Raw genomic sequence first — 24,139 nt, 5'->3', positions numbered from 1 at the left:
AAGATAAGGGAGGCGGATGCCTAGCCCTGAGGTCGGGGAAGTGAGACTAATTTGCCCCCCAAAGGATGGACCCACGGCTCCTCGTGAAATCTCCCACACCGTGAGACAAACAAAGACAGCACATGCCAGTGCATAACATAAACAAAAGACCAGAAGGAAAAAACGGGACAAACAGAGGGATGGTTAGTGATTTAGTAGGATGTGACTGTGTATACCTGCCGCTCAGTGGAGAGGAAAAAACCCCTTGAGGCTGATTAGGGGAAAACCTCTAGTGGCCCCGGTGGACAGGAAGCCCCCACTCTGGGCATACTAGGAATTTTAAAATGAGCAGCAAATATATCAGAGGAGGATGAATGAATGTAAGAATCCACCGCTTCCAGCTCCCCATATTCATGATCTGGCTGTGATTGATGTTGGCCCTCGTGGCAGAGGTGGCTGTGCCTATACAGAATGATGGGGGGAGGGGGTGTGGAGTCGAGGAGGAAGGCCTGCTCTGGAGGAGAGGGTGGAGAGGTGGGTTGAGAACCAGTGACGAGTGATGATGGGAGCGAGAGGAATCAGTGAACAGAGGGTTGGCGGGTGGGGGCAGGATTTCTTGCTGGGGAGATACCTTGACATTGAAAAGAAGGGGCAGATAGGGGACTCTACTTGACAGCTGAATGAACTGACCATGCTGAAATTGATCCGTCTTGGAGGTTTGCAAACGAATGATGAAGTAAGCATCTGAAATAGAAGAAAGGTCACAGAAACGAATACCCGCCACAGGGAAACTAGAAGCAGAAGAAACTGTGAATTCAGAGCTTCTGAGGAGACCGAAGAAGGCTGAGAGGCAGATGATCTTCACAGGTAGATCTTTGTAGGGGGAGAAGCGGCCTTTCCGAAGAGTAGAAATGAGCAAATGGAGAATGTCCGTTGATATAGACAGGCGGGAACGTGAGGCAGAGAGAAAGCTCTTAAGAATCCCACGGAGGGTCAGGCGAACCGCTGGTATGGAGAGAATGGAGGGAGATAGAGAGCAACTCTCCTCCGGGCTAGATCTGCGCTTATGTCGGAAAAGATGTGGACTTTATGGCCACATCTTTGTGGCCAGGACCCTTTTCTCTGGAAATGCGTAGGATTTTTTCCCTATCTTGGAAACAGTGCATCCGGACGATCACAGGCCTCGGCCTCTCTCCTGTTTTTGGTTTCGGAGCCAGGGATCTGTGTGCACGGTCAACTTCAAGATCTTTTTCGAAAGCAGCTGGACCAAAGACGTTGGATAGGAATGAAGACATGAAGGATGTTGGATGTTGGATGTTGGATGTTTATCTTCTGTCCTTCCGGGATACCAATAATGTGAAGATTTTGTCTCCTAGAGCGATTTTCCAGATTGCCTATCTTCTCTGTAGAGCCTTGTTTTTCTCTGTCATGCTGGCGTATGTGGCCTCCAGAAACATAACCCTGGAATTGATATCTGTGACAGGGTTCTCCAGATCATGCAGACAGGGCAGCAAACATCTTTTACAGAATCCAGAGACTCCTGAAGCTCAGTACGCATTTTTTCAGATTCGGTTTGAGTCTCACTTCTGAACTTTTGGAATTCAGTACTGAAGGCCGCCATTTCAGAGCACAGAATCTTGGTGATGTGCAGGGCCAGCGGGGAGTCTGACGGCTCGGCAGAGGAAAGAACTGCCACGTCGTCTCCTGTCGGATCTATATCTGTCGCATCTGAAGCTGGGGGACGTCTGTCTGTTCTTGGATTTTGACATATCAGATAGCAGTTGGTGAGTTTATTTTAAATATATTTGTTGAATTGTCAGGTTACTATTGTTAGAAACCTAAAATAATATAAATAAGGTGGAGACAGATGCACGCAAGCGACTACTCCATATTACACCGGAATCGGAACTCTAATGATTCTTTAGTGATTTTTAACCATTCTTCAACGCAAAATGGTTCCAGTTCATTGAAATTTCGAGGATTTCTCTTGTGCACAGCCTTCTTCAACTCATACCAAAGATTCTCAATCGGATTTAGATCGGGACTTTGACTAGGCCACACTTTAACCATTCTGAAGTAGATTTTGATGCATGCTTTTTTGTAGCGGAGGGTTTCAGATGATTGGCCAATATCTTTCGGTATGCTATGCAATCCATTTTACCATGTATTGGAACTAAGTTTCCTGTGCCATTAGAGGAAAAACAGCCCCATAGAAGGATGTTACCACATCAATGCTTGATAGTAGGTATGATGTTCTTTTCTTTGTATGCCTCACCAGACTTTCTCCAAACATAACGACTATCAGCGTGACCAAATAGTTCGATTTTTGTTTCATCACTCCACAAAACCTTTGACCAGAACTCATATCCATCATTGAAATGCCGTTTTGCAAACTTTAAGCTATTGTCCTTTTGACATTTTCCTAAGAGTGGCTTCTTCCTTGGCCTGCAACCATTGAGACCTTTGCCATGCAATACTTGACCTATGGTTGAAATGGAAACAATAATATCATAGCATCAAAGGGTATGAATACTTTTGAATTAACATTTTTGGAGTTTTGCAAAAAAATTGCTGAAATAAAGAATTGTAGACATCTATTTCTTTTTTTCCTCAACCACAAAAGCAAAACTTTTGCTACAAAAGATTTTTCCTAAAATTCTTTGTTTGAGAAATTTCTAGTAAACTTTTGACTACAACTGTGTATAAACATTTTGTGTTAAAATAAAAAGCTGAATCAGAATAAATGTTGACTGGTCCTGCATGTGTGATCAAGGTTTGTAAAACAGCTTTGACTTCCGCTTTTTGTGCCGAATAGCTTGGGGGACATTGGTAAATAAGTGCATTTCCTGGGAATGAATAGCAAACCTTGTCCCAATAGTGTGAGCTGTCAACATACACTGATGTAACAGTGTCATCTGGTGTTGTGGTGAAAGGAGATTGTGAATGTGTGGGGGGAAGGTGTGTGCAGTCATGTGGCTTGTCTGTGTACAGCAGGGCAGAAGGAAGCATCGTGACTGGTACATGGTTATAGTACAGATTTCGTTCTGATAAACACAGGTTCCACCGTGCTAGTCGAGCATTGGAATCTCCTTTAAAGCTGCCATTAAGCAGAAGTCGAATGGGAGTATGTTCTGTCTGCACTGTAATGTGTTGAAAACCAGTAATAAATTCAAAATGTAAAACAGCCCAATATACAGATAGCAAGTGTCTATTGCAAGGATCAAAAGCTTGCTCTACTGGTATGAGTAGTCTCGAAGCATAGGCGGAAGGATGCAGCTTGGTATTCACTTCCTGTAACAAAACTGCAGAGAGAGGTTTCGGTAGCTAAAGTCTGCAAAATAAAGGGTTCATTAGAAGCCGGATTTCAGAGGGCAGGTGCTTTTAGCAGGGAGGCTTTGAGAGATTCAAAAGCAGTTTGGTTTCCCATACCAAAACATCCTTGCCTTTCCTGGAACCTTTCAACAGATCATAAAATGGTTTAGCCTTGGATTCAAAGTCCTCAATAACCTCACGACAAAAACTGACCAGACCTAGAAAGGAACGCAAAGCAGTTACAGAAGTTGGCACAGGCAGTCGCTGTACAGTTTCCACTTTGTGTTTGTCAGGGGAGCGCCCTCCCTTCTCGATGAGTACCCCTAGAAAAGTGACAGAAGGTTGCATTAGTTGTGCTTTTTTAGGGTTCAGCTTGGGTTCAACTCATCAACATACTGTAAAGCATTGAGGTTTAAAAAAGAAAGACAAAATTTCAGCCAATATTTGGTAAAAAAAGTGTAGGACTGTTATGAAAATCTTGCGGAATCTTATTCCAGGTATACCGTGAATCGCCAAAGGTGATTCTGGTTTCACTGGGTAATAACAAGCAGAAGGAGTTAATTCAGAAAGCACATTAGGAGTTGATGCAATGACAGGAGCGCAGATAGGTTTGTATTTGTTAAGTTCCCTGTACAATTGTAAGTCGCCAAGAACCGTCCGGTTTCTTGACTGGCCAAATTGGCCAAATTTACTGATGAGAGGCAGAGACTGATTACTCCCTGCAGCAGCAGTGATTCCACTGTACTCTGTACATAAGGCATCGTTTCGTTAGGGTACTTGTATTGCTTACAAGGAGGTGGATTTCTGCCAAGAACTTCAACTTGGTACTTGGTGTGATCTACACGACCACAGTTGTGCTTATGTGTAGCAAACGCCCCAATGTGTGATTTTAACATGCTTGTGTAAGGCTGAGGGGAAGCCAACATTAATCCAAGTCATAATTTTCAGTTTTCTTAATAGCATAAACAGCATGTGCATCAGAGATACAAACAGTACTGTCTGTCTCCCCTTTCCAAATACACTGATTGGCGTAGTCTATGATATAACCTCTTTTACGCATAACATCTGAGCCCAGAATGTTACGTGCATCACTTGTAGGACTAAACCATACTTTAGCAGAGAAACTGTCACAGCCGACAGTGCAAGGCAGAGAATTAGCACAGCAAGAGAGATATTGCCATTAAAACCTTCAAGCGTGATAGCTTTAGCAGAACATGCATTTGGCAGTAGATCAGAATGTACTATAGTTAAGAACGCACCCGTGTCTACTAAACACATGCTAGTTTGACATCTAAAACAAGCTTCAACAACAAGACGACCACAACTATCTCTAAGTACATCTGCCACCTTATCCAATTCTTGTAATTGTTTGTGCAAGTCTCTATACAAGACACAAGGCTATGGGCAGTCTTTATATCCATGCCCTGGTTGCTCACAGTTAAAACACACATAGGGTCCCTTGCTGATTGGATTGTAAGCAGGCGGTCTCTCACCTTTCGCCTGCCTTACATATTGAGTCACATGTATTCTCTGTCCCTCATTTTTCCAAGTTATCTGTTTTTCAATTGCAGCCGCAACCAGGACCTTAGTCTGCACCTCATTTACCATAAGATAACGCTTTGTTTTGTTAATTATTTATGCATGCGTGGACGAAGATGAAGACAATGACAATGTCTTTCTCAATTGCAGGGTATCTGTTTCACTTCGGGACAAGACAGTGATCCTAGTGGATGATCCAGCTGCTGCACTGGCTGCATCCAAAGTAGTTGTAGTTATTACAGGAGCCATTGGATAATATGTGGATTGCACGCTCCGATTATCGTGCCAATTCCATTCCTCTGCAGGAGCATTGGGTTCCTCCTCAATAGCACTGTCGCTATATGCATCTTCCTCATAAATAGAGGGTGCTCCTACAGCAGCAATGTGTCCTTTGTACATGGTCAATTTTTCTTTTAAATGTTTGGTCATATTCTTATCCACAGGCGCACCCTTATTGTGTCCTGCCTTGATTTTCATACATTTCTGTGTCAGACAATCATGTGCTCCCTGCACTGTATCTACCAATGCAGCAGTATCCCTATTTATAACCTGATACCAACCATAAACGTGTCATGTTGTTACAGGGGAAAGTATAATAAAGCTTGCTTTCCCTTTATTTATCTATTTGAGGTTTTTGCTTACACCTGCACAAACAACAAATTACCAAAACATTTTTTTACTGTACCTGTATAACAAATTAAAAAGAGGCTAAAAGGATCCCCACCAACCAGCAAAAGCAAGAAATGTTACATTTTTTCAGAAGACATTTTCTCTGGGTTGCTTAATCATTACCTTTACTATTTTGTGGCTCATTATTTAAAAAAGCATAAAACTATCCCTAATTAACTGAAAATGCCATTCAGGCTAAAGTCTGAATTTCATCTGCCATAAATCTGTTTCCCTAGAAACAAGACTTTGATCCCTTTCCTGTAAATTATTTAAATAAACTGATAATATAATATGTTTTAGTTATTTTATTTTAAAATGTCTCTTAATTGTCTTTTTGTTAAATAAATAACTATTCACTTACTTCTGTGAATCTGTCACGAACAATCAAAAGAGAAACTAACATGAGTTCAAATAAATCTATCTTAAGTTTGTTATTGAGCACTGTGGAACTTGAAATGTAATGAGAAGAAAAAACTAAGAAGCTTACCTTATGTAGGGAAACTGATGTCTTCAAGAACAAACATTATAATGGAGTTGACCGCAGGCTGTACTTCTCTCTGTTACTCACGGTTACCTTATTTATATAATATCCCTGATTATCACATGGTCCAGTTTCCTATTTTTTCATACCAAAAATGCATTGAATTTTAAAAAGGAATGCTTTGTTTAAGTAAAGTACATAGATCACAGTTCATAATAACTCAAGAAAACACTTTGGTTAGGTTCATTTTTTGCACTTAAAATATATATATATATATATATATATATATATATATATATATATATATATATATATATATTTGTATTTAACATTTTGTTTCAGGTATTTCTAAATCATTTCCTATAGTAAATTGTAGTACTGTACATTATGGGTGTGTTTTAAATACTTTGATAAAGGAAGAATTGTTACTGGTACTTAAATTGCACCAGTGGTTTTCATTTTATTTATTTATTGGCAGACACCCTTACCCAGGGCGACTTACAGTTGTATACAAAAAATACTTAAAGAATTACAGTATAATTAAGAGCAAGATACAAAATACAATGACGTCAGTCATAATAAGAGCAAATACAAAACACAGTACAATTATTGTGAGGGTCTGGAACCAACTCCCCTGTAATAATGTTGAAGCTGACACCCTGGGATCCTTCAAGAAACTGCTTGATGAGATTCTGGGATCAATAAGCTACTAACAACCAAACAAGCAAGATGGGCTGAATGGCCTCCTCTTATTTGTAAACTTTCTTATGTTCTTATATCGGGGCAGTTCAAGAGCAGATAACAGTCTTGATAGTTAAATCAGGGTTAGATACAAATGCAAGTGAAATACAATTGGGTTAAGTGCAGGATTAAATATAGTAAAATAGGGAGCAGATAAGTGCAAGTTCAAGTGCATTAAAGGCAGAGTGCTATATTGTCCAGAACAGAAGAGTTGAGTTTTACAGGTGTTGTCTGAAGAGGTGTGTCTTGAGGAGTTGCCAGAAGGTGGTCAATGACTGGGAAGTCCTGACATCCATAGGAAGGTCGTTACATCACTGCGGGGTGAGGCAGGGGAGCGTAGTGGAGGTACAGCCAGTCTTCTACTGCAGGAGAGGAGAGGTGGGGGTGTAGGGAGAGATGAGGTCGCGTGGGGGTGTAGGGAGAGATGAGGTCGCGTGGGGGTGTAGGGAGAGATGAGGTGACTGGATGCAATCTATGCTGATGATGCTCAGATTTTCCTCTCCTTCCCCACCTCTGACTCCACCATCTCCTCCCGTATCTCTACCTGTCTGTCTGCTATTTCCTCCTGGATGCACTCGCATCACCTCAAACTCAACCTCTCTAAATCTGACCTCCTTTTCTTTCCCGTCCGCTCCAGCTCATCCAGAACTCTGCTGCCCGCCTGGTGTTCTCTCTGCCTCGCTTTGCCCACGCTACTCCACTACTCCGCTCGCTCCACTGGCTCCCGATCACCGCTCGCATCCAGTTCAAGACTCTTGTACTGACTGCACTCAGCTACCTCCAGACCCTCATCTCTCCCTACACCCCCACTCGACCTCTCCGCTCCGCCTGCACTAGAAGACTGGCTCTACCTCCGCTACGCTCCCCTGCCTCCAGAGCCCGCTCCTTCTCCACCCTTGCTCCGCAGTGGTGGAATAACCTTCCTACAGATGTCAGGACTGCCCAGTCCCTGACCACATTCCGGGGCCTCCTTAAGACTCACCTCTTCAAACAGCACCTGTAGAACTCCTCTGTTTGTATCCTGGGACACTATCACCCTTCATTTAAATGTGCTTTATTTTGCTTCATTTAAATGTGCTTATCTGCCCCCTATTTTACTGCATTTAATCCTGTACTTCAGAATACTGTAATCTGCCAAGTGTTTAACCTGTAGTATTTTGTATTTAATCATATCCTGATGTAACTATCACTATTATCTGCTGTATTATTGAATTGTGGTTTGTCACACTTGAACAAAAGTTATTGTATTTCTTGCTCTTATTGTATTACTTGTATTGTAACACTTGAAATGTATTCGCTTACGATTGTAAGTCGCCCTGGATAAGGGCGTCTGCTAAGAAATAAAAAAATAAAATAAAAAAATAAATAATCTGGTCAAGGCATCGGTAGGAGAGTACAAGAGTTTTGAACTGGATGCCTGCGGTGATTGGGAGCCAAGACTGATCCTTGGGGGACTGCTGTTGAGAGGGCGAGGTGTGGAGGTTGCGCCGCGCCAGGTAGCATACGTTTAGCATGGTAGGTGCGGATGGAGAGGTAGGAGGAGAACCAGGCCAGACCAGTGCCGGAGATTCCCAGGTCAGTGAGAGAGGATAGGAGAATAGAGTGATCGACAGTGTCAAAGGCAGCAGAGAGATCAAGGAGAATTAGAACAGAGGAGAGAGAGGCAGCACAGACAGAGTTTAGCGAGTTAATGACACAGGAGAGCAGTTTCAGTGGAGTGAGCAGAGCAGAAACCAGATTGGAGAGGGTTGAGCAGAAAGTGGTTAGACAGGAAAGCAGAGAGCTGGCGACGTACTGCCTACTCGAGGGTTTTAGAGAGGAAGAGTAAGAGGGAGACAGGACGGTAGTTCTGAAGGTGGGATCGAGGGTAGGTTTTTTTAAGGAGGGGGTTCGATAGAGGCTTGTTTGAAGGCAGAGGGAAAGAGGCCAGAGAGGAGAAAGCTGTTGAGAAGGGAGGAGATGAAGGGGGTAGAGCAGGAGCAGCAGCTTGAAAGAGGTGAGTGGGGAGTGGGTCCAGGGTGCACATGGTGGGTTTGTGGCCCTGGAGGAGGGAGGAGAGGTCAGAGTCTGAGAGGGGAGTGAAGGATGTGAGTTAGTAGGGGAGACAGAGGGTGTTGGGGTTGGAGTGGGGAGGGAGTGGTGTTAGAGTTTCTGGGGGTTGTTCGTGGAGGATTGAATAATAGATTGGAAATAAGAGCGTTTAGCAGAGGAGTAGAGAAGGAGGAGAGGACGGAGCGGTAGAGGTCTAGGGCAGCAGGGAGTTTGGTTCTCTTCCATTTTTCAGCAGAGCGCAGCTTGGTTCTTGCTGAGCGGAGCACAGAGGAGAGCTAGGGTTGGGGAGGGGAGGGGACAGAGGGAGTCGAGTGAGGAGAAGAGGGTGAAGGTAGCAGAGTCTACAGAGTTGGGAGCAGTCGTCGATAGGAGGGAGCTGATAGAAAGCGGTGGAGGAAAGGACAGAGGGTGAGAGAGAGCGCGGAGGTTACGGCGGGAGGTGACAGTGGGGGTAGGTGGAGTAGGGAGAGACAGAGAAAGAGATGAAATGGTTATCACAGAGGTCCAGAGGGGTGAGAGAGGGTGGAGGGGCGCAGGCCCTGGAGAAGGTGAGGTCCAGTTGACGGACAGCTTTATGGGTAGGAGGGGATGGAGAGAGAGAAGCTGAAGGAGTGAAGGAGGAAGGAATCCAGCAGAGTGGGTGAGGTTGGAAAGATGGATATTGAAATCACCCAACATGACAGTTGGGATAAACAGAGAGGGAAGGGAGGAGATACTCAAGTTCATTGAGAAAGTGAGTGAGAGGTCCAGGGGGACGGTACAGTACACTTAACAGGAGTTGACAGGGAGAGGTTAGTTGGTCAGCATGAAATTCAAAGGTGTTAACAGAGTTAGTCAGAGGGGACAGGGCAGCAGGAGTTAGTGTTATCAGGAGACAGCCAGGTTTCAGGGAGAGCAAGGAAATTGTGAGAGGTGGGAGGCAAAAGCAAGGATGAAATCAGCTTTGTTAGCAGAGGAGTGACAGTTCCAGAGGGCACCAGAGAGAGTGCAGAGAGAGTGCGGGAGGGATGAGGTTAGACGGATTAGGGGAGCAGCGGTGGAGAGAGGACAGAGGACGGGAGTGAGAGACAGGACAGGCGAGACAGATAGGTACAGTAGTAGTGGGAGCAGGAGGGGGGTACAGACCTGTCTAGCCGTCTTCCAGAGCACTGCTAGGTTCGGAATTTCTCCAACAGTCTCTCCTTGCAGGATTCCCACAGCTAGACAACTAAGAAAACAGGCTTCCCCCGTAAAGGAGGACTTCAACAAAGCTGCATGCTGTATAAGGAGCCTTTTTTGCTACTAAATTTATGCAGTTTGTGTTGCTAAACACTAATCTAACCCATAGAAGTACTCGGTGAGAATGCACATTCAGTTTGACACACAAGTTCTTATAAAGTCAACTTTATTAAGTAAACAAAATGTTGAAACATACAGTAGATAAAACACCAAAAAAAATAAGAAAAAATAAAGTTCAGATGACACATACCTACAGAAAACATACAACATTTTACAGAGAGTAAACCTAATTTTGTAAAATTCATTTTGTAAAATGAATCTAGTAAATGCACATGTTTTTAACATAACTGTGCAAGAATAAATGCAAACATACCAAAACATATTCATGGTAAATTTATTTAGTAGACAGCTATTTTATTCAGCTGTGTGGCATCCGCTATATCTTTTAATTCATCTGAAGTGTCAGAGTCTGAATCTATATTTTCTGGCTCTGTGGTGGATTCCTCTCCAGAGACAAGTATTGGAATGTCCTCACCGTCACAAGCAGCCAGCATCCCCAAAGCTTGCTGCAACCTTTCAATACCTGTCGGAGAGTGCATGACTAAATAAGTGTAATAATATTATTATTATTATTATTATTATTATTATTATTATTAGTATTATTATTATTATTAGTATTATTATTATTAAATAATAATAATAATAATAATAATAACATTAAAACTTGTGTAAAATTCTATTCAGAAATGTTGTATTCCTACTACAATTCCCAGGTTGAAAACCGCTAGTATAAGACAAACTTAAAAATGTAGTTGATGGGGGTTGTTAAAAGCATATTTGGCACATCACTAAAATGCTCAGTTTACTTACCCAATTGGATCTTGTTGACAGTATCTGAAAACACTAGTCTAAACCACCCTGGTTCACTGCAGTAAAAAGCCTGTCCTGGACTGATGTAAACCTTTTCATGGATCAGCTTCCACCACAGGTCCATTTCTGCTTCGAATGTCTGTGTCTTTAAGAACTGAGAAATGTGGAAGCCATTAGCACACTGCAAGCGCTGCACGTGAACTTTGTCAGTCACCATAACCTACATCAAAACCACCATTAAGTTGGAATAAGCTCCCAAGATACAGCCCTCTGTAGCTCAGAGAAATAATAACTTGATCACTTATCAAAATCAAAGCATCATCAAATTCAGATGCACAGCTTTGATCAGACCAACCAATAATAACCCTTTTACACTGGCACACCCGACCCGTGAGAACCTGGGACCCTCACGGGTCGGGTGCTTTTACACTGGCAATATACCCGACCCGACCCGTACCATGAAACTCCAGCCCGGTAACATATCTGAATCTGGCTCGGGGCCGAAGCGGGGTTATTCACTTTCATCATGACACTGGTGCATCCTGACTGTTGCATCTGTAACCTTATTGCTTTTGCCTTTATTTTATATGTTTAAGTTTCTTTTTTCAGTGTAGTTGAACTTGTCTTTTCACAGATTAACAATGGTAAAACTAAAGTATTACGGATTTGTACTGTTTTTTTTTGTAAAATTTTACTAAATGTGAATCTCCATACATTAACAGTTTGTAATTATTTGACGAGCAAGTCAATGTTTTGATTTAACTCTGGCCCTTCTGTTAAGTATTAAACAGAAATAATGAAACTTTTAACTTACGTTAGATAAGACATATGGCTTTAATATCGCTTAATAAATAAGATAATCGTAAATAAAATAACATCAAAAACTTAGTACCACCTTTGTATAGAGCTATAGTAATCAACATATTCAAGCTCGACTTGAATATGGTTGTTTTTTATTATCATTACTAATTTTAGGCTAGAAAGTTCATACTGCATGCAAATGTTTGAACACATGAGGGGAAAAACAAACAAACAAAAAAAACACACACCACTACCTTTTTTTGCCATACGCCTCCTCTCTATCTGTGACTCAGCACGTTCATTACACACGATGTCATTCGGTCAGCTAGGCTCTTCAGTGTAAAAGCAACTCAAGGTAGCCGTGCCAGGCTGGCTAGGCTCTGCACCGGCTCGGCTTGGGTGTGCCGGTGTAAAAGGGTCATAATTGAGTCCAGAACTCATCCAAAAGTAAGTTACTATGATCGATTGGATTGAATACCCTCCAGCACTTGCGTTAAGGAATGACCACACAATTTTATCACAACTGAATGAGTGATTCCTAAATATATCCATATAGTCTGTCATATTAATGTGCAGCTATTCATGGCGTAAACTCACCTTTCTGAAATCAGCCCACACAAAAAGCCCAGCAGAACTTTTAAGCACAGGAATGTTGAGCTTTTGAAGTCCATTAACAAGAATGCTCCGCGACTTCAGGAGTCGTCTTCTGTTAGCGGGCAGAAATGTATTGTTTATCCACTCTGGGAAGAAAAAAATAACAACAATACACTGTTCAGTAGAGGAAATCTGCCCAAAATACTAAATTGGCAAAAATCAAATATGGAGCAGAAGATCCCATTACAAACTGGTTGAAAGACCTACTTTGTGTTTGAACAGTAAGCTGAATAATTCCAGAAATCACAGATTTTGCAGTAATCAATGTATATATTTTTTATCATTGAATAACAACAACAGTACCACTTGAATGGTAATTCTGAGAGTTAAAAATTTACCAGGACTAAAAAAAAAAACCTAATCCAGTTGCTGAGCTGTACATTTTATAAAAATCACTGATCATACAAATTTAAGTGTTTTTGTTATGTGGACAGTTTCAATTCCAGAATAACTAATGAAAGTACCAGAATTCCAATTAAAATATTGATTTTTCTTAAACAAATTATACAAATTTGCAGTTTATTTGTATATTGAACTTCAGGTAACATTTAATAGACAATGCATGCGTCTCGCGTGCAACTTTTAGCCTACTCCCTCTTGATCAGTGCTGCCAGATTGGCGTTTTTCCAGCCAAATTTGGCTTGTTTAGAAAGCATCTAAAGCAGGTAAATGTCTTTGGTGCTTTGGTTATTTTTGGGCTATTTTTATGATGCATGTGTTTTTTCTATTCCTTTTGATTATGAGGTAATCTCCAGGGCAGAGCTTCAATCACCACGATGCCCTGTATAGTATATCATGTTCTCCCCCCATCTTTTTTCTGGAGCTCTGCATCCAATAAAATTACAAATCACACAAACGCTCAGTGATTTTTGATTAGTCACCAATTTAAAAGAACTGTATCATTACAATTAGAATTGTTTTTAAAATGTATTTTTAAAGACTATCTGCCGACAGTTCTGGTCAATTTAATGTTGCACTACATTCTGAATACATTGTTTTCCCCTGGACTTTCTGTATTTGATCTCGTCCAAAAAAAAAAAAAAATTAAAAAAAAAAAAAAGCAGTTCTGGTACTGTAAATTGTGAGGGAAAAAAGAGTAGATATTATATTAACAATATTACTTAGCTGTGTTTTATATATATTTTTTTTTATTTTTTTAAATGCATAGCACTTATTTATGCTTTTTTAATAGATTAAATCCACATGTGGTTTTTGGCTGTGCCATAAGCAGCCAGTTGCAGCTTTAAGTCCATGTTTATGTCAACAGTAGTATACAAAATTGTTAGCCTTCTTAAAAGTAGTACTAGTTTGTTCCTAATGTTCTCTTCATTGCATCACAAGGACGACTGACTAAATCAGACAATTGTGTGAGAGATGAGTGGACTGCAAACATTTAAAATATGCGCCGCTTATTCAGACTCTGATTCGGAGTGTACCATCAATACAGGTACGTAGGGAACCGGACACTGATTTTTTTATTTTATTTTTTTTGTTCCTAGTGGCAAAGCGCAGAAAGACACATTTGGAAGAGACTGCTTTCACTGGCGTCCCTGCAATGACAGTAGAGCGGTCAGGCACCATATAAGCATTTTTATAACAAAATCGGCAAAGATTCTTAAATTAATTCTCAAGTCAAGGTTCTGCCTATAGAAAAAAGCACCAGACCGGTGTTCCGGCTCAACTACACCACTGCTGCTAGTGTGTACCTTGGTCCCAGATCAGATGGCTAAGAACCTGCTGCACTGGGCCAGCGCAACCATGGAAACAGGCCAGCTGATTAAGTGCTTTTCGAACTTCCTGGCTCTGGGTGTACACAGTTCCGACTCGAATTCCACACATGGCAAAATCCTAGAAGGCAAGGAAAGGTTTAAACCACCTGCAGCACTTCTGGATCCTGAATCTTAACAGTATGGATTCTACAGGAACTGCCTAAACTATACTTACTTTACTAAATCCCCATATAATGTGTGTTCTTTCTGGGTCAGGCAATCTGTAAACATACAGTGGGGTTTTAAAATAGTAACATGGTAGTACTGGCATGCAAGTTCTACAAAATAAATATTTAACTCCAATGTAAAAATGTATGTGAAATTGGTGTCCATCAGGTGGCACATGGACAAAATATAAAAATTGCTATATAGTAATTAAAGGGACAGGTTATTTTAACCACAGTATTCCATGTTCCGTTAGTCACAGGTGTTATGTTAGTTTTGTTTCAATAAATGATTTTTTTTCTATGACTTAGAATGGCACCACTAAATTACATCACAAATTATGCCAAGTATGAGGTCTAGATGTCACATTTCTGTGGTTCTGACTAAATCAGATGTTACCATTACAATTGTAAGAAAAAAATGGTGTAATGCAACAAGAGCAAGCAATAAACATGCTGTAAAGAGAACGCTGCTTTATTTTACCTGTCTAAGCTGTGAACACTGGCGAAGGTGTCATCATACACTGATAGCATGTAAATTTCATCAATGATTACATGCAGTCCATATCTGTATGCCAACAGAAAGAAACACTGAAACAATGTAAACATGATTACTCACATCCATGCATGAGCTAATAGGGTGAACTGTCTTTCACTGTCTAGTCACTATTCATATCTTTGTAAACTGTGTATTGTACCTAATCTCCATAATCCACGTGGTGCTTTGTTAAATCAGTGAGACCCATACCCCCAAAACAATAAATCTAAACATGCATTCCAACCCAATCCAAAAATCTTCTACTCCACATATCCCAAAGCCACACATCCTTGTAAAACCCCAACTTTCTGAAAGGTTGTGGCATTTAAAATTCATTCATTTCCCACTGGGTGCCCATAAATAAAATGTGTCTAGCATTACATTTCCAAGAAACTACATCTGTAGTATGTTAGTAAAAACCACTTTAGATATGGTAACCTACTTTTTTCTATAAAACAGAATCTGAAATTACTACAGACTTTGATAATTTTCTGGGTTCCTATGTATGTTATATTTCACCAAACCTACATCCTAAATCAGGCTGTACAAAGAAATATTTTCTATTGGTATGAAACTTTTCATATACATTATACCAATTAGAAGTATATCCATTTTTTTATTGTAAAAGTTTAGGATTTACTGCACAGTGTGGCCACTTTGAGGAGTGTATGACGGAGGCAATATTCCAAGGGATTTCAATGGCATTAAAGCACTAAACTGTGAAATAGTGATTGAGCAATAAAATAAAATAAATTAGATACATTTAAAGTAAAAAACATCAATTTATACAGTAGACTATGCTGGTAAGGCTTGATTTTTGTATTATTTAATTATCTCCAATAGGTAACAAATTGTTTTGTATGATCTAGCACTTCCACAGGAATGGCGTCAATTACTCCCAACGCAGCCTCAAAAGGGACCAAGAATCTGTGCAAGTAAATAATCAGTTCAGTCAAGCAGGGAGTACCCAGGAATTTACCAAAGTAATGTTTATTTCCTTAAACTGTATTATGGAAAATGGCAGCCCACACCAATCATTTTGGGTCTCAAACCTGTGCGCAAAGTCTAGACATTCTTTCAGTAAGTGTGCAGGGTAAATGTCCCCTAATGGATTGTGAGGGTTGATCAGGATTAAAGCTCTGACTCTGATGCCCTGAAAAATAAAAGACTGATAGTAGGAGACGCCAACAAGACGCCTTAAAACAAAAACAAAAAACAACTGGACAACTGTCTCTACTCCTGTAAACCAGCAAAAGCAATATTGTATTTAACATCTGTATGTATAAGACTGTCTAAATAAAACACTTAGAGACCATACACAAAGGATGTCTGCCATAAATAACACAGATAGTGGCTTTGATTGTTTAAGTGGTAAGAGGACAAAAGCAAAAATAAACCATCTGCCTAGTAATCTAAATGATACTGTACTTCTATAACTGTCTAGAGGTGCCCCCTCCCCCCTCTCTACATACTGCAGACATCATTTATGGACAGTTGCTAACTTAATTTTCCTACATATTTGCTCACACATGACATGGAACATATGAAACATCTTTAGAAATGTAGCAAGTCTAAAAAACACATGTTTTTCTTTTAAAGAACTTAATGAACATACATTTAATGTAAAAACTAAAATTATCATGTAAAGATCATTAACAACATTGTTGGTTTCACAGACCTCAATTACTTACATTAGGTAACATTATATAGTCCAAGATTATCTGGGTCTGTGAAACCAGACCACAGTTTCAAAGTTATGGGGACTTAGTGTGTGCAAGTCCCTTTGGTATGTATGTAAAACTCAATCTGTATTTACATCTGACACTGTTTGGATCAGTTGAATAGGTCTAGATGTATTAGGCACTTGTGCTTTAAATCAACAAAAACAAAGCAATGCCAGTTTTACAATGTACCCGGACGGTTACTTCAGATGAAAATCCATATATGTGCATTTCAAGCCCTGAGATATTCCTGTTGTATGGAATTTTACATTCTTGAAACAATGCCTTGGTTTACATGCACATTTCTTTTTTTGTTTTAAAGTCACCTTTTCGTCATGCTATTTTGGTAGTACATTTCAGGCAATGTGGGTTTACATGTAGTTTTCATTTAGGGTGAGAAATTCTACTTCCAAATTCCAATGACCTCAGTAAATACCTGAACCCGAATTCTGCTGGGACTGTGCCAGGCTCTCACCAGTAGAATGTAGTATATACTTTGTAATTGGGGATCCAGACCATACAGTGCGAGTTCAGCAAATTCCTCAGTAGATGTGTAACAGGGTGAAGGTCCGATCTTACTTAACCCCACCCTCAAATCACATTATTCTCACAGGAACACGGAGGCATTTAAAAAGCAGGAAAACTGCATGTAAACCAAGCCAAGTTCCATTATATGAATCATATTTACACTTCTGTAGGCGATTGCATATAGACAAAAAGGAGCCAGCTTCAAACTATCTCAGCTGAAATCGCACACGTGTTTTTTTGTCACAATTCCTAGTTCACTGGTACATTTCCATCGGTGTGCTGATACAGCACGGCAAAGAAAGTCTGTATTTCAATGCTGTCAAAAATAAGGTCTTGTGAGCCTGATGTAAAAACAAATGTGGCTGCAAAAGGTTCCCTTTTTTTTTTAAAGATATAATCTAACTTATTAATTTAATATTAAAACAATAGTGAAATATAAATGTCAGTATTTATATCAATTAAATAGACCCCAATACTTCAAAGATTGTGGTTTGTCATCTGGAAACTAAAAGATCACATGACAGTAATGGGGCAGTCTAGATCAGAGCTCAGTCTTAACGTCACCAACACTTTTCTTCAAGTGTATCTATCACTATGGTTTGAATGGTTGTGGAGCTGCCATATACTTGATTCTCACCTTCACCTAAATAAAATACCCACCAATAAATAAAACTTGTGTCAGGAAAGAGCCCAAATAATTTTTGTTCTGGCAAAATAAAATTCTGTTCAACATCTATAAAACTTTACTAGGTGTACAGTAGAATGGGACACAGCATTCAGAGATGGGTTACTGTACCTGCTTTGTGGCCTCTGTCATGGCATCTTCTAGTTTTTTAACTGTCAACATAAAGGGACGACTTTCCCCATCAGACATCTGCAAGACAGTTGACAAATCCTCTATGAAACAACTGTTTTGGATAGTGTGAAATTAAATGTGAACTAAATGGTGCAATATAAGAACATGACATATGAATATAAGGATATTAGACATGTACGGTCGAGAAGCTGATGTGTAGAGCCAGTACTACTTTCAAGAACAGTGGAAAAGTTTGCAATTTAAAACAATAAGATAGGAGCAAGACCACACGAATCACTACAGACAGCATTAGTCTTTACTTGCCTTGCTGTCCAGCTGTACATGCACTGGTCTTACTTTTCCGTACAGCCATGAATCTGGATACACACTCCCGTAATAGGGCGTTGGGATTAGGTAACCATCTAATAGAAAAAACAGAATCACCAATTCAAATTGCATATTTTATCAGATCTATTTTATTACCTCTTATTAGCTTAATTAACACTATTACGGATCTCCCTTATAATGCGCTGAGAATCTTTTGGTTCTTTACTTTTTAGTGTTACAGTAGTTGATGATGTCCACATATTTACAATACAGCACTATATATCAACTGCTGCATTCTGGTAGGTCACATGGTCCAAACGGTTTTGATTAGAATACAAGGAGGACCACTGATAACATTGCTAATTAGTCAACAGGTTTTACACACCTTCCGAGTCACACAAAACAGCAGTGAGTGAAGCAAGGACAGAGCAGCATCCATTCATGACCACAACCTAAACCAAACACAGAAATCAATGCAAACATAATTCATTTTAAAACATTGTTGATTCACTGTAGCACTATACAAGTCGTATGACCTTGTGCCAGCAACAAAAAAGTCCATGTCTTGCTCATAGAATTAGACCATAGCTATAAACTAATCCGTTGCATATCTGACTGCGTTGGGACCAGAGTAAGGGCGGATATGTAAAAAGTCGGATGAATGAATCCTGTTTTAAATACTATTATGCACAGCTGTAACAATTACTATATTAACATAATTATTGGTTTTGAGATTCAGCTTTTATTAGGGCTCCCCTAAATCACTTGTTTAGAAAGATACAGGCTTGTGACAGGGTAGCAGTCTGCCATATGGGTGTGTGCATTCGCTGCAGTGACAGGCAGGAGAATGAGGTTGAAGTTGATACCCCACGCAGGTGAACCGCATTTATTTACATATCAACACACTGAACAGCTCACATGACACTACCAGCAATGTCAACGCACGGAGCACATACAACACAGTGTACGATAACTTTGGTAGGATCTACAATCTCTGAACTAATGTTCTCTGTTCAATAATAAACTAACATTGCTGAAAAGGCTGATCATGGTGGATAAACGGTTAGGGCGGATACGCGACAGATTACTGTACTAACATTTTTCCAGAAGACACAAATAGTAATACATTTAAAAAAATATAGTCCTCATATATAGTAAGTGTAAGATACCATCTCCTTCAGAAACTGAGTTTATTCTGAAATGTAATTAATCAACTGGATTTGCAGTTTTAGCTTATTGAACAATGGCAGTACTGTATGTGTACAAATCATGAATTTTGTTTTAAGGAAAGGTCAAGATCCACCTTTTCCTTAAAGCTAAATACAAATTGAAATTAAGCACTGTTTATTCTTACGTGCTCGGGGTCCAATGGATTTTGGGCTCTGGCATATTCTGTGAGAAATTTGGCAATTTCTTCTCTGAAACTGAAATGCACAGTTAAATGTAGAAAATATATCTATATTTTCACGCCTACATTACATACAGGCAAACAGTGGGCATTAGAAAATTCATTTGGGTCAAAATGACAACTGAAGCCATTGTTGCAAGTACAAATTAAGCCTGCCAACTCCTAGCATAGTCACAACCATAATCTGTCAGAAACAGTTTTTGTTGTTTTACAAAAAACTCAGACTTAGACCCCATTCACACTTGCGATTTAAGGTGACCCAGGGCTGCTTCAGGGCCTCCTTTTTTCATATGTGAACGCTCCAAAAAAGAAAAAGCTATCTATCTATCTATCTATCTATATATATATATATATATATATATATAAAAAAACATTAACACAGGCAACTTTGCTTTAAATTTACATAAACATACCTGTCTAATGAAACTGCTTCTGGTATTCAAGTTCAGTGTTGAATGAGACTACAGTTTACTTCAGTCAGTATCCAGAGCTGTTCAAAGATGCCGAAAACAATACCAATCACCCCTAAAGATCGGATCAACGAGTTTGGCAAGGAAGAACTTCACGTCGACGGTAATGTGCGGTTTTGTACTTCATGCAGCAAGGCTGTAGATTACACTAGTAGGCAGACCATTGTAGAACACATGGGAAGCGCTAAACAAATTGAATGAAAGGAAACGTAAACAGCAAGATTCTTTTCTGTGCTCAGCGCCAGCGGGTTTTGTTATAGCCATATGTTCCGTAATCTTCCAAGAGAAGGGGTAATGCTAATGTTCAGTCTTTACTGGTAATGGTTAGGGAGTAGAGAATAATAATGACAATGATAATAATGAGTAAACAATAGAATAGTTTAACGATCGTGTTTATAAACAAAGACGGTATTCATGCAGGTTAAACAAATACGTATAAATGAGAAGAAATGGGTGCAATGTAAAATATGAATGTTTGTTGTAAATGGAATAAATGTTAAATAGTATGTTTGTGTATTTTCTAGGTGCAACCGGTTATTGGGTAATTAATTTAAATGCCATGTCTTTCCTTCAGAGGGAGCAGTAGCATTAGGTGGTCAGTCATGAGCTCATCTTGTGAATGTCAGTCATTGTATATATACCTGTTAGTCAGTTGCAATCTGAGTGAAGTATCTTTTACGAAAATAAATATTTATACCTGTGAACACAAGTAAGTTGCTGTTTCCTGTGTTCTAAATAAGTCTTCTTGAGAGAATAATGTAATTGTGGGTGGGGGTAACCGTCACCCTGTTACACACCATAACATTAAATCAGAATAGTTAATAATGTGTTTTTTGGTTTTTTTTTTTTTTTAAATATATACCATAAAATTGCTACTGTGCGGCATTGAAAAAAAATAAATAAATAAACATCTACTACAAATCAAGGATTACTGCATATCCCGGTAGCTCTTCCATTCTGAGTGCAGTCTATTATTCCATAAAAAAAAAGCAGTTCACCACATTTTTCGCCTGCTTTTCAGCACACGTGAACGTGCAAAGGCACCTTAAACCGCAAATGTGAATGGGGCTGCAGAACGAAGTCTGAAGAGGCCCTGGACCAGCACAGTAGTGTGAATGGGGCCTTAGTAAGTACTTCCAGAAATGACTTACATTTGTATACTGGTTATAGTAGTTGGTATAACACACAGAATAGGTAAGAACGCTTAATTTCTGTAGTTCCTATTGAACTTAAAATATTTAAACTTTTAATATAAAAAATGAGAATATTATGCAACCATGAGACCCTGCAGTATGACCTATTGATTTCATCCTGGCTTTAGCAAAGTTAACCAAAATTTAGAGGGGGTAAAAAGGAGCAACAAAAACTTCTTACCTTTCTAGGCCCTGTACATTAGAGTACTGCAACAGGTGAGGAGCCAGAGAGTTCATACCAGGTCTTGTCAGCTATAAAAAAAATTTAAAAAAGCTGTGGAGACCGATCTAAATAAATAAATTGCAGGGAATACGTTGTATTTGATATTTGAAATTGATTGAGTGTATCCATGCTAAAGTAGCTCTTTATAGACACCACTGGAAAGAAACATGCGAGAATCAAGGCAAACCTGTTTTTATTCAAACACTGTGCCAGGAGCTAGCCATTAAGGAGAGTATCTATTTTGTTGTCCAGTCAGTTAAATAGGTTGCAAGTAAGTTGCAAAAAATAAAACCCATTTCTTATTTAACAAATTCTCTGCAGGTTTTAAAAAGCACACACACCTTATTATGAATAGTGCTATTTTTAGAATAACCCCACTGAGAAATGCATTTTGTTTTAATACACCAACATTCAGGATGACATAAGGCAGAGAATACCCAATTACTTACTCGTCCATGTATAATATCATAGCATAGCTTGTTTTCACTGGTTCCCAAGTTTAAGATTCCCTAAAAAAAAACCAAAAAAAAAAACCACTGTAGTTCACAAATATGTATTTTGTGCATCTCGCACACATTTGGATGAACACAAGCACTACTTTCTAAAAACACATTTAGATTACACATTAGGGGCATGTTTACAAAAACTGAATTTACAAAACTATTAAATATAATACCAACTAAGTAGACCTAACGCAGGGCAATAGCCTGCAATGAAAAAAACAGAGGCACTTGCCATGCACCCCCCACCACTAAAGTTTTTAAAACGGAAGATGATATTAGGATATTACTATATGTTGTTTATTTAACTACAACAGTTTAGTTAACAGTTCTGAATAAGATACTATTATAGAATTCTGAGTAACTGAGGTTATAAATTTGAAGGACCTGTGTGATTTTGTACAGTACAAATAGCTTGTTCTTTGCAACATTCTAATTAAATATAGAATAACAATACATGTAGCAATGTCAGAATATTTGTTGTAGACACTATACTTAGTTTTAAATCCTAATCTATTAAATTTATGTCATTATCCAAATAAAGTTTCAGCAACAAAATGAGCTTAAGCGGGTTGATGGTTGCTTTGCCCTCGCTGCTTGGAGGTTATAGCTACAAAAATAAAAGACTTCACCCTTTTTAAACGCGTCAAATAAAATGAATAATAATTGCGATGATTAATTATCATTCACTTTAATAAAAATAGTCGACATAAAACAGTCATATTTAAAAGGAAGGTACATTCGTCAGAAAAAAAAAAAAAAAAAAAAAACAGAAACTCTGGATATATTTTAAATACCCATATTAAAATTAAATATAGACGTGGCTTACTAAACACATCAATTATTTTGAAGAGCATAAGCCTAAACTAGATCTATCAGCGGGACGGGAGGTCATGTGCACACAACGAGGGATGAAATGCATTTTATTCTGCGGCAAAGCTGCGTATAAAAAGGGCCTAAAAATAAATAACTATTACTATGATTTTAACCGAAACTCTGGCTACGGCCTTGTAATCTACGTAGTCTTACCCACTCTCGATGTATGTTTTAAATTAAAGGAATAAACATGAACATACCGATGAAACGCACTTTCGCTATACACTTAGAAACCTTGTAGTGAGGGTAAATACATTTTTAAAACTTAACTTCATTACCGTTTTTCAAATACAGGCCGACTGTATATTCATTTCGAAATTTAAATGGCTAGTTATTTTGCCATAGTAGATACCGGTATGAGTCATAAAAAAACGAGAGAGAGAGAGAGTCCTGCTGTGGGTAGATTGAGAACCAAATACCTCTACTGAACGGGTAATGAAACAATCGTTTGAAAATGAATTATTCTGACACACGATCACGTCTACAATATATTTAATTGTTAGCACATCAATAGTAGTTTTATCTAATTTAATTTCAAGTTACCTGGGGGTTTGTGTCTTGCTCGTAGGGATCTTTCACGTACATGTCAAACCCTTTACCCAGGATACCTTCATACCCAGCAATACGGGCCCCTCTGGACGACAGCAGGCTACTTTTATTCTCCATAACACGGGCTCGAAAATGACTTCTTAAATCATATCCTCCCAAATACAACACTACACAGACACCCGTGTCACAATACTTGCTCCCTGTCTAACTTTGCGTACTGCGCACGCCCAGACTATTTTTGCACGGCACTGCGCATATCCATACGTTTTTCCCCCCGTTACAGAGTAAGGGCAGTCATCAAAAACGAATACCCAAGAATCCTGCCCGGTTCTGATTTTTACGACCCGCTACAACACCGTGTTCTTATCCGCGACACGACCCGATACGTTTTAATAAGACCTGCAATCCGCAAGTGTTTGTCCTTTACTGCTGACTGCCTGACTCACACACAAATATCTCTACCTCTATCATTTTCCAGATTGAGTTTATAGGCTACAAGGCTCCCTCTAGTGGTCGGGATATAGTTTAACATAGTAACATATTAACTTACTCTACTTAGTTTAATATAAAATACCTGTTTATTCACAACAATTTATTGGTATAATCACTAGTCAGTATAGAACTCAATGAGAAGAAAAATGTGATCGGATACGGGATCACTGGAGCCGGATCATGAGATGGTGTTTTACTACGAGGATCTGGATCAGGCTATACTGATCCGTAATGTTGTTCCGATCCTGGAGCTGCACACACCTTAACTA

General features: G+C 39.3%; 1 protein-coding gene across 1 annotated transcript; it reads right to left on the bottom strand.

Annotated features, from left to right (window-relative positions):
• Nucleotides 1-10,140: 10,140 nt before the first annotated feature.
• Nucleotides 10,141-23,860, bottom strand: LOC117400392 (1-aminocyclopropane-1-carboxylate synthase-like protein 1). Its single transcript, XM_034000288.3, has 14 exons — nucleotides 23,373-23,860; nucleotides 21,903-21,962; nucleotides 21,412-21,482; nucleotides 19,514-19,583; nucleotides 18,545-18,611; nucleotides 18,157-18,254; nucleotides 17,833-17,910; nucleotides 15,840-15,940; nucleotides 14,734-14,817; nucleotides 14,261-14,306; nucleotides 14,023-14,164; nucleotides 12,260-12,402; nucleotides 10,862-11,015; nucleotides 10,141-10,574 (listed from the first exon to the last, which is right to left on the bottom strand). Exons 1-14 carry the CDS (start codon nucleotides 23,493-23,495, stop codon nucleotides 10,390-10,392), a joined length of 1,422 nt encoding a protein of 473 aa, XP_033856179.1. The 5' UTR covers nucleotides 23,496-23,860; the 3' UTR covers nucleotides 10,141-10,389.
• Between the last annotated feature and the right edge of the window lie 279 nt (nucleotides 23,861-24,139).

The sequence above is a fragment of the Acipenser ruthenus genome, chromosome 4 (assembly GCF_902713425.1).
Source record: "Acipenser ruthenus chromosome 4, fAciRut3.2 maternal haplotype, whole genome shotgun sequence".
NCBI lineage: Eukaryota > Metazoa > Chordata > Actinopteri > Acipenseriformes > Acipenseridae > Acipenser > Acipenser ruthenus.
Note: the sequence above shows the minus strand (reverse complement) of the source record. Positions and strands in the feature narration are given on the sequence as shown.